We start from the raw sequence: 10,825 nt of genomic DNA on the forward strand, positions 1-10,825 counted from the left end.
GAACTGTGTCAAGATCTATAAACCTGGGTGCAGTTGCTCCTGGTCACCTCTTACCCAGATATTCAGCTGCCACCCATTCCCCCAAACCCTTTCCCCAGGAGTTCTGGAACCACCTTTCCTCAGTGGAGATCATATATACTAAAATAGCTGGTGAGCTCTAAATTCTCAGCAAGTGAAAAAAAAAAAAAAAACCTATCATGAATGAAGCCTTCTCTCCCTCCCCTACCTCTATAATCTCTGCCCTCTTCTCATGATGTTCTTTATCCCTTCCTTACCACCCCCACAGGCTGCTTGTCTCCCTTCACCCAGCAGGTTTGGTTTGGTGTAGGGTGGGACCTAAAACTATGTGTTCCACAGTGGGCAGTGTCAGGATGCAGGCAGGCATCTCAGCTCGAGGCCTTGGCAGCGTTCCCAGGCAGAGCCATCGGCCCAGGCCAGGACAATAGGCATGAATAAGGTGGGAGAGGGCATAGGTACGGTGGCTGTAACCTCCCAGCACTAGTAGCTCTCCCTGGAGCACAGCACCTGCAGCTCCCACATGGGGAGAGGGCAGAGGTGCAAGGTGAGTCCAGCTATCAGTCCTTGGTTCATAGGTTTCAAAGCTCAGCAAGTCCCCGGTCTCACCCAGCCCACCTGCTACATACAACTGCCCACCCAGAGCAGCCATGACATGGGCAGCTCGAGGTACCCCCATAGGGCTTAAAAGTGTCCCTGGGTTCTCAAGTTTGGGGTCATAGTGCAGCAATGAGGCCAGGTATCGGCCACTTTCACAACAGCCACCGCTCACGTACAATCTGCCCTCCAAAACAGCAGCTGCATGGGCAAAGCACGGTGCTGGAAGTGCAGGTGCTGGCCTAAGGGAGAACAGGACACAAGACAAGGCAAATATCATCTTCAATTCTCCTTCTATTCTAAGTTTCCTAGTCAATCCCTAATACCTCAGAAACATCCCCTTCCCTGCTCACCTCCAGACATTGAGCTCAGGATTGTAGGTCTCCACAGAGTTGAGGGCAATACCATTGTGTCGCCCACCCAGGGCATAAAGTTGGCCATCCAACACTACCAGGGGAAAAAAGCTCCGAGGCTGGCACAAAGGTGCTTTCTCCTCCCAGTCTTCTTGACTGGGATCCCATCTGAACACAGTGTGACAAGAGATTAGAAGGGTGATTCTGGAAGTCTGCAATTGACTGGGTCAGCAATTTCCTTCACTTGCCCACCTCAGGGCCCGCCACATGCTACCCACCCTCAGGGACCCATACCTGAGAGTCGAAGCCAGAGTATTGGAGTGGCTGTAGAAGTCTTGTCCTCCACACACATAGAGTTCACTTCCTGACAGACTGGACGCCCCATGACGGAAGCGCCCGGGGGCAGGCAGGGCAGGCAGCCGCCCCCACTCCACAGTTCGCACCAGTCCCATGCCACAGCAGAAGGCCCGGGCCCACCACACTCCTCGGGATGGCTGTCTTACAGCCATGTCTGATCTGAGCCCATCCCCACCAATCACCACCAGTGCCCGGTCAGGCTCCCTCCGCCTCTCCTGACCTGGAACCTCAGCTTCTACCATCAGCTGGTGCAGTAGGTCCAGTGGCAGGAACGGTGGGAGCCCAGCTGCCCGCACCCTCCGCAGCTCCCTGGTGGACATGCGGCCAAAGCGGACACATCGCAGCAGGGCCTTGGCCTCTGACTCCTGGGTCTCAGGGTTGGCAGCTAGCCAACACCGTGCAGCCACAAAGGCCTCAAACTCCTCCTGCACATGAAGCTCATCACTATCTAGGAGTTCAGCCAGGTAGGCAGCCGGTAAAGAAGGGAAAGTGGGGCACAAAGCCACAACAGGCAGGTGGGTGAGGAGGTAGTGACGAACTTTGCTCCAGAGCCTCTCCAACCCAGGGGCTTCAGCCATGGGAAACAGGGCCAGGCAACGGGCAGGGCTGAGACCCTGTGCCAAGGCTCTCTGGCACAAAGCCAGACAGGAAGAGCTCTGGTACTGCAGAGCAGCCTGGGCAGCTCTCAGAAGTCCTGACCAACTTGCCCGCACAACCCCGGAGTAGGCAAAAGAGACGAGGAGCTGCAGGTCCTCGGCAGAGATGGTGTGCAGGGACACCTCCGTGCCATGAGATTCCTTCATTCCACTCAGGAGCATGGCCCCAAAGAACTCACTGCCACAGGCAAGAGCTGCTCGGTGCACTGCAGGAGGGGAAAAGAAGCAGAGAGGGACACAGAGTGTTACAAGACTGCTAGATACCATCCCAATCTACAACCTGATTTTGGGGCCAACCACCCAAGGCTAAAGGCCAAACTGTAGCGTGCAACGGAAAAACATGGGGGCGGGGGAGGTATTAAAAATGTAGATTTCAGGGACTCATTCCAAGATTCTGATTCAGTGGGTCTGGATGGAGATCCTAAAATTTTGTATTTTAAAATTTGCAAGCACCCTGTTAGCAGCCTGAAACTAACAACACCCTGCTGGTGGTCTTGTGTGTGGGGGGGAACCAAACTCACTGCTGTAGAGTTGGATCCAACTCATAGCAACCCCTCCCTGGGTTTCTAAGGCAGTATCACTATGGAAGTAGATTGCCTAACCTTCCTTCCAAGGAGTGGCTGGTGAGTTTGAACTGCCAGCTTACTGGTAAGCAGTTAAGTGCCTTCGCCACTACACTACCAGAAGTCCCAGTGGCCTGAAGACACTTTGAAAAATTGCTTTAGTCTCTTTGATCCAGATGACTTAGAAAGAGTCTTGCTAGATCGAGTTGAGACAGGATTTGCTAAAAGGGGGCACAAAATAAACTAAAAGACCAATGTGCAACTTATATAAGTCTCTCTGTATCATGAGTAACATATTTTTCTTTATTGCTAGAGCCACTGCCACCCACTATACTGTTAGTTCAATTTTGCTTGGAAAATGGTACCACAAGCAGAAATGACTCTAACCCAGCCTCATTTGATGGCCATCTCTTCTTGCCCAAGATTTAGCACTTAAGATTTTCCATGTGTCCCAGCTTTTCTGTGTACCTGCTCCTACCTTGCTATGGTTCCTGGAATTCAGAGATTTGAATTGTGAAAATAATCTGTTATGGATTGAATTGTGTTCCCCAAAAATATGTGTTATAAATCCTAACCTCTATGCCTGTGGTTAAAATCCCATTTGGGAATAGGTTTTCTTTGTTATGTTCATGAGAAAGTATTATGGAAAATCTCTTTGGAGATATAAAAGCAGATTAAGCAAGCAAGTAAGCAGAGATGGGGGAAGACAGACGCCATGGCACATGAAGATCAGTGTTGGATTACCCAATAAGCAAGGTAAGCATGGGCTTACTTGTGCTTAGTTACTAATCTGTAGCGCACAATTTCACTTTTTTTTTTTTTTACCACATCAAAGATTCTGCTTCTAGGTATGGTTGGCACAGAATCAACACCTCTTTTCAAATTTACTATCCCTGACAGAGACAGAGTACCCAGTAAGTAAGCCCAGGCTTACTTGGGTTTACTTACTGAATGATCTGCCCCTGCCAAGGAGCCAAGGGACAGAAGCTGAAAAGAGACAAAGAACTTTCCACAGAGCTGTCAGAGAAAAAAACCTTCCCTTAGAGCTGGTGTCCTGAATTCAGACTTCTAGTCTCCTAAACTGTGAGAAAATAAATTTGTTTGTTAAAGCCATACACTTGGGGTACTTCTGTTATAGCAGCACTAGATAACTAAGACAAAAAAAAAAAAAAAGCCCACTGCCATCAAGTCGATTTTGACTCATAGCAACTCCTGTTGGGTTTCCTAGGCAGGAATCTTTACAGAAGTAGATTGCTTCCTTCCGTAGAGCAGCTGGTGGGTTTGAACTGCCAACCTTCTAGCTAGTAGTCAAATGCCTTAGGCACTGCATCACCAGACAGAACCTTCAAAATCATCTTGTTCATATTGCTCCTTTTAAGATAAGAAAACTGCACCCTAAAGAAAGGAAGTAATTTGGTGACTGTTTCCATACAATAACAGTCTGGGCAGATCATCACCATCCAGTCACTGATGTCAGGCTGCAATGGACATGCTCTGGTTGCCCACATGACCTCATGCCACTGAAACTATCCTATTAATGACTAGACCTCATATGCCTCCTGATATAACTCAATTAGAAGTATACAACATCACCTATATTCTGACCAAAATATCTAGCTTTAATCTAGCCTTTAAATCTAAATTTGAGCTTAGAGGAAATTGAGAAGCTAAAGAAACAACTTAAACAAGTTACTGTTAGTTAAATTTTGCTTGGAAAATGGTACCACAAGCAGAAATGACTCTAACCCAGCCTCATTTGATGGCCATCTCTTCTTGCCCAAGATTTAGCACTTAAGATTTTCCATGTGTCTCAGCTTTATCTGAAATCTTTCTGATTTGAAAGAAAATTTCAAATCTAGAAAACGAAGCATTCTACAGGATAACTGATCTTGTTTCTTCAATAAGTCACCATAGAAAAGGAAGGTAGGATTGTATTGGGTTAAAGAATACTTGAGACATCCAGCTGAGCACAGCATAGTCCCTGATTGGCTCCTGGGTTGAACAAACCAGCTCTAAGAGACATTTTTTTGACAAGCGGAAAAATATAGATGTCGACTAGGTGACGTTAAGGAATTACTGTTAATTTGTTGTGCTTGTATGAGAAAATGTCCTCTTTTAAAGAGACACATATCCAAGTATTTATGAGTGAAATGTGAATTTGCTTTAAACTACAGCAAAAAATAAAAAGATGAAACATATATAGTAAAAATTTCAATTGTTAAATTTGGATGATGGGTGTTTGGGCATTTATCGTAGTGCTTAAGGCACTTGACTGCTAACCAGAAGGCTGGTGGTTCAAACCCACTGGCCACCCCTCAGAAGGAAGATGGGGCAATCTACTTCCGTAGTGATACTGCCTCGGAAACCCAACAAGGGGTCGCTATGAGTCAGGTCCAACTCGACGGCACATAACAACAACAACAACAACATGTGCTTGAAATATGTGCTAGAAGTACTACTGTCAGGCAAGTCACACAGGGGCCAAGCTACCAGAGAGTCATATGAATTCTATGCTGCTTTGACCAACTGTAAGGAGCTCTGATTATGCAGCGGTTAAGGTATTTGGCTGCTGACCAAGAGATTCAAAGTCCGAACCCATCAGCCATTCTACAGAAGAAAGATATGGCAGTCTACTTCCATAAAGATTTATAGCCTTGGAAACCCTATGGGGCAGTTCTAGTCTATCTTATAGGGTAGCTATGAGTTGGAATAGACTCAATTGATGACAATGGGTTTGGCTGTGGGTTTTGACCAATTGTGACATGTCTGCCTCTCTCAAAGGGCAGGTGATGTCGATATGGCTTTCCATGATCTTTTTAAACAGTAGGTAGTGGCCTGTGCTCCCAAGTAGTAAACATCAGTGACAGTTTTCAAATATATATCGTCTGAGAAAATCTGCATTCTTAGAAGCAGAATAAGCCATCTCACCTTCCATATCAACCTATAGTTCAGAGACATTGTGGAAGTGCTAACACCATTTATTCATCCTTATCCCCTAGGATTTTTAAGTGACAGGTTCCTACCAATAAGTTGAAATGTTTCTTAAGGAAATGAAAGCAGTGGAATACTTTTAAATTCCAAGTGCTAATGAGAATTCTCTAATTATAGAATTTTAAATTCCATCTAATACTATCAGAAATCATAATAAACACTTTAGGGATTCTTTTCCTTCTGGGAGTCCCAGAAGAACTTTGGGTCCTCTAATGAATAGCAGCTAGGTGACTTTGGAACATCTTGAACTCTGATTTATTTATCAGTATAGTGTAAGAGCAGAACTGGACAATCTCTAAACTAAACCCAAGCAACTTTAAACTTGTGTGTCCATATTCTGACTCCATTTTCCATGTGTCATTCATACTGCACCATAGGCAACCTAGTGGAAGCAGGCTGGACTAGTGAATGTGGGCTTGTATCTGGTTCTCACCAATTAACATGTCTGAGTTTAATGGTCCTTATCTGAACCTAAGGAGCTCTGGTGGTGCAGTGGTTAAAGCATTTGGGTGCTAACCAAAAGGTCAGCAGTTCAAACCCACCAGCTGCTCTGTGGGAGAAAGATGAGACAGTCTGCTTCTATAAACATCTATAGATGTTTGAGCAGACATTGTGGGGCAGTTCTAGTCTGTCCAATAGGTTGCTATGAGTTTGAATTGACTTGATGGCAGATGGCAGTGGGTACAGTTTTGGATTACCTGCACCTAAGGACAATAGCATCTATCTCATGAGCTTTCAGTGAGAATTAAGAGAGGTGGCATGTGTAAAATTCCTGGCACTCAGTACCTCATTAAATGTTATAGAATATGAATAACACTCAGCTTATTCAAACCTACTTAGCTTTCTTAGTGCCATGCCTGATAGCCTGAAGATTCTGGCAAAACAGTATCAGAACTTGCTCATTAGCTGTGGGATCCACAGGTCTGCCCTGGTGTGGAGCACACTTAGGTAAAAGGACACACTGTTTTCCCACCATGTTTTACTGGCTTTCCCTGTGTCCTGAACAGATGATGCCAAGAAACGCCTTTGGTAAATCCCTGTTTCAGTCAATCACTTTTTGCTTGTTCTATTGCCAGGAATTGTACCCTTAGCTCCAGCCAGCTGGCTGGGAAATCCTTGTTGCTATGCGTAGGAGAAGCCAGAGAGTGAGGAATCAGTTTAAATCTGTCAGTGCTCCTAGGAAAACAAGTCAACTGCGCATGCCCCACCTTCAGTGGGTCAGGAGAGGCACCAAAGGCCACCTTTGGGGAACTTCTGACTGCAAGAGGGGTCAAAACCATTGCAGTGGGTATCAAACCACCTGCTGTTTGCACATACCATTTCATAGCATATGCACCTGCAGTAATGTAAAAAGACCCACAGGATCTCACCCCTTAGCCGGCAGCCTCCAGCCTCCAGCTCCAGGTCACATCCCACGCCTTCTCTGTAGAGGAGCTCGATCCTGCGTAAGTTCTCCCTCAGTTCCTCTGCCTGGCTGGACTTCTTGTCATCTTCCCGGGTGCTGACAGCTCCCTCGCTTCTCTGCTGGGCCACAGCCTTCACCCGGGGCGCTCCCAGGGCCTCGGCCGCAGCCAGCACATCCTGCAGCGAGACTGGGCCCAGCACTCCCTCATAGGCAAAGGTCAACACTGCCTCCCAGCCCCTGAGGGCCACGTCAAGGCTGAGGGGGGCCTGTGGACCGCCGCAGCCCAGCAGCCTGCTTCGGAAGAGGCTGCTGACTGCGGCCAAGATAACCCGGTGTACTCCGTACACTCGCCCCCCAACCAACACCTCTTCGTCCAGCAACAACCTCTGCTCCCGCAGCCGCTGAGCCTCGGCGAAGAACTGGCTCGGGTGCTCCTCGCTGCGCAACCCCTCTAGTTGCGCCATATCTTCATCATCCTCACCCTCTTCCTCCTTTTCCCGTCCCTCTAAGGACAAGGCTGGAGAGGGAAGGTTCCCCTGGCCCAGAGGCCTGGGGCCAGGCTCTTCCAGAGGAAAAGGGGGCAAGCTGGGATCCTCGTCTGGGGAGAGAGGCCACGAGGGGGCTCTCGGGGCGGGCAATGGGAGGCTAAGGCCGTCCTTCTGGACCAATAGGGAGGCACGCCCCGGATCCGAGGGACTGTGCGCGGTGTCTGAGACGCTCATGGCCCTGGCTCGCTGGATTCAGGCAGGTGAGCAAAGACAAGAGAGGAGGAGGTCAGAACTGCACCCGGAGAAACCAAAGGAACCCCAGCTCGTCCCTCCCGCTGCTGCACCGCCCCCTTCCCATCCTCCCAAGGCGACATCCCAGGCTGGAACAGTTGGGTTATCCTGGCACAGCTATGGGATTCACTAGGTGCAGGGAAGCATGTAAGCCGTGTGTCCTCACTACTGTCCCCACTACTCGGGACAGTACCTCGTCAGTCTTGTCCGCATCCCGCCAGTCACCTTCGGAGGGCCAAGTGTTCTCTCTTACCCTCTCACTTGCGCACTGGCTCTACCTCCGGCCGCGCGGCAGAGGGAGCTGGCTCTGCATCCTGGTCCAGAGCCCCATCTAGCTAATTATAGTTGGCGCTGGCGGGGTAGGGGCTGGACTACCAGTGCCCGAACTCGGGCACCCAATCCCTGCTCCCTGTCCCGGAATGACCTCCCCCCTTCCTCCTTCACGCGGGGTTGCTGAGCGAGGCGAATTCGGAAGCCACGGAGGATGCGGGGAGCGGGTGGTGACCCAGACCAGAGGACTGCGTTCACCTGAGGAGTCTGGAGGGGGCGGGTGAAGAGAGCCTGACTCCAGGATGCGCGGGGCGCCGGGCAAGAAGAGTCACGCGTTTCGCGTCAGCCCTGGACGTTTCTACGGATGATACAGCTGGGACTCTGAAGTGAACAGCTGTGAAGTGCAAACAGCCAGGCCCAGCCTATAGACCGCGGAGAGAAAAAGGGCTGAATCTGGGAGACGAAGGTACGGGGATCCGGGCTATGTACCTTTAGGTTACCCATCCCCAGCGTGGGGCTTCCCCTCTGGGTAGAGGTGGGGCCCATGGTGAGATCCAAGCCTGTCTTCGAATGAATCTGGGGTAGCCTAATCCTCTCCTTGGTCCCCTAATACAGCGTAGGGTCGCTCTCCGCCGCTAAAGGAGTGGAGTCTTGGATTGGACAGGTTGGGGGCTCACAAGTATTTGAGCTACATCCTGGCTGGGTCTATATCCCCTTCTGCATCCCCAGATGGGGTCCTTGGCTGAAACCCCTACAGCTGGGGCAATCGCTCTATGAAGCAGTTCCATTTATCTTCTTAAGAGAGTTGGGAAGCGGGGTGGGAGGGGGTGGGAGTGGGGTGTGGGCCAGGAGATGCCTGCCCTTCCCCTCTCCTCTCCCAAGCTGGTAGTACAGGCCTTGGACTGTTGGAGACAAACTCCGGAGTAATACCGGTCCAGCGGGATAGATTGAGCAGACAAGCCGACTTAGGGTAGAGTCAGGCATGACTACCCCATACAACTTGGCTCAAAGGGGTTAGACTTGCGCGGGGGAAGGGTAGGAAAGTGGGTTACTGGGCACACCCCCTCCTCCGGCTCCCCGAGATTCCCTTGCTGCCCAGTTGTCTCCTGAGTGCCCCAGCCAACCGGGGTCGGGTTCTGCTGGGTGAGAACTCCTCTGGGAGCGTTCAGCCCACGGGCGCTCTCCCTAAAATTGTTCAATGAGAGAGCTTGCCGGTGGGTGTGTTGACCAGCCCAGGAAACGTTCGTAGCTTCTCGCAGCCACGGGATGCCCTGTCTGGCAGAAGGGGCAAAGTAACCAGCCTCTCTACGCGTTCTTCTCCAGCCCAGATCATTCCGGGAATTCCCTCCTGGCCTCCTGGCAGCTCAACAATGCAACCAGCACCTTGATTCCCCCACTCCTATCCCCCGGGAGGAGAAACACCAAGGAGCTCCTGACCCCTGTTGTAAGTTTTATGCCAGCTCTGGGCTCCCAAGAAGTTCTGCTGGGCTCCATGAGATCCAAGCCCTGTAATGAGCCTCAAAAAGATGAATAAAACCTGCCCACTGTGTGCCACTAACCATCCTCCATTAAAGTCCTAGGACTGCCTTCCCTCCAGCGGACCTCCAGGCCCATCAGCTGTCCTGGCCGCCTGCGGGGTGGCTGGGGAGTTGTCTTGGCAACTCAGCTCTGTCTGTGATGTCTCAGCCAGGGGATAGTGCGGCTTTGTGAGACTGCCCTCCAGGTTACGTCATGTGGAGCATTCAGGTGGTGCCTAGTGCACTGGCTTTGGCTGGGTCGTGGGAATCATGACAACGGATTAGAGCTTGGGATTCCCAAAGGTTGGATGATCCAGGCACGCAAGAGAGAACATCACTCCATTGTAGTAGATTCCCAGGGAGATCTCAAGGAGGGAGAAGGGGATTTGGGGGTGGGGCTGGGTTTCCCTGAAGACAGTGGCTGCTCTTGCACCCTGGCTCCTCAGCTGCACCCTGCTGCATGCTCAGCATCTGGGGTATCAACCTCTGCTTTCAGATGCCTGGATCACTGACTGCTCAGACTGGCATAGATATGGATCAGGGCAGACCTGGGCAGTAGAGGAAGGGTGGGGGATGTGCCTGAGTGAATTAAAGGAGTCCCCATTCCCATCCTCACGCTAGGGCTTACATGGTTCATTACCCTCCTCAGCTGTCATCACCACCATCACTGGTCAGCTGCAGGGATCCAGGTGAGGAGAGGGAACCCAGGCACGCCCAAAGCAGCTGGGCGGGAGAGCAGGAGAAAGAAGATTAAAAGGCCCAGGAATCCTGACAGAGGAGGAGTCAGCCACAGGGACCCAGGTAAGGGTGGTACGAGAGGTTTCCAACAGGGACACAAACTTGTCTGTTGGTTTGTCCTGCCGTCGTGATGTGTTGATGTGAGTTTTGAGGCTGAGCCACTGGTGTTTCAAACCCAGCGGGATGCATATGGTGCACAGGTATCAGCCCAGCTTACAGACTGAGACAGACTAGGAACAAGGAAGAGGCCATCCACTTCTCAAACAATTGGCCAGGGAAAACCTTATGAATAGCAAAGAAACACTGTTTGATACATTACCGCGCAACTTTATGAATAGTCCGGTTAGGTTAGAAGGCTCTCAAAATAGGACTGGGAAAGCACTACATCATCTTTGTAAACCAGCCTTAGTCCTATGGATAAGGTAAAGCTTTCAAGACCTCCATTTGCTGATATGGCACCACTCAAATTGAAGAGAAACAGCTGCAGACACCCATTAATCATTGGAACATGGAATGTACGAAGTATGAATCTAGGAAAATTGGTTGTCAAAAATGAAGTGGAACGCATAAAGATTGATATCCTT

At 50.1% G+C, this 10,825-nt stretch overlaps 1 protein-coding gene across 1 annotated transcript; it reads right to left on the reverse strand.

Annotated features, from left to right (window-relative positions):
• Window positions 1-301: 301 nt before the first annotated feature.
• KLHL33 (kelch like family member 33) lies at window positions 302-7,659 on the reverse strand. The gene is made up of 4 exons (XM_007951119.2): window positions 6,903-7,659; window positions 1,260-2,184; window positions 966-1,133; window positions 302-854 (listed from the first exon to the last, which is right to left on the reverse strand). Exons 1-4 carry the CDS (start codon window positions 7,657-7,659, stop codon window positions 302-304), a joined length of 2,403 nt encoding a protein of 800 aa, XP_007949310.1.
• Between the last annotated feature and the right edge of the window lie 3,166 nt (window positions 7,660-10,825).

The sequence above is a fragment of the Orycteropus afer genome, unplaced genomic scaffold (genome assembly GCF_000298275.1).
Source record: "Orycteropus afer afer isolate SDZICR_OR568_19922 unplaced genomic scaffold, OryAfe1.0 scaffold00292, whole genome shotgun sequence".
In the NCBI taxonomy this organism is placed as follows: domain Eukaryota; kingdom Metazoa; phylum Chordata; class Mammalia; order Tubulidentata; family Orycteropodidae; genus Orycteropus; species Orycteropus afer.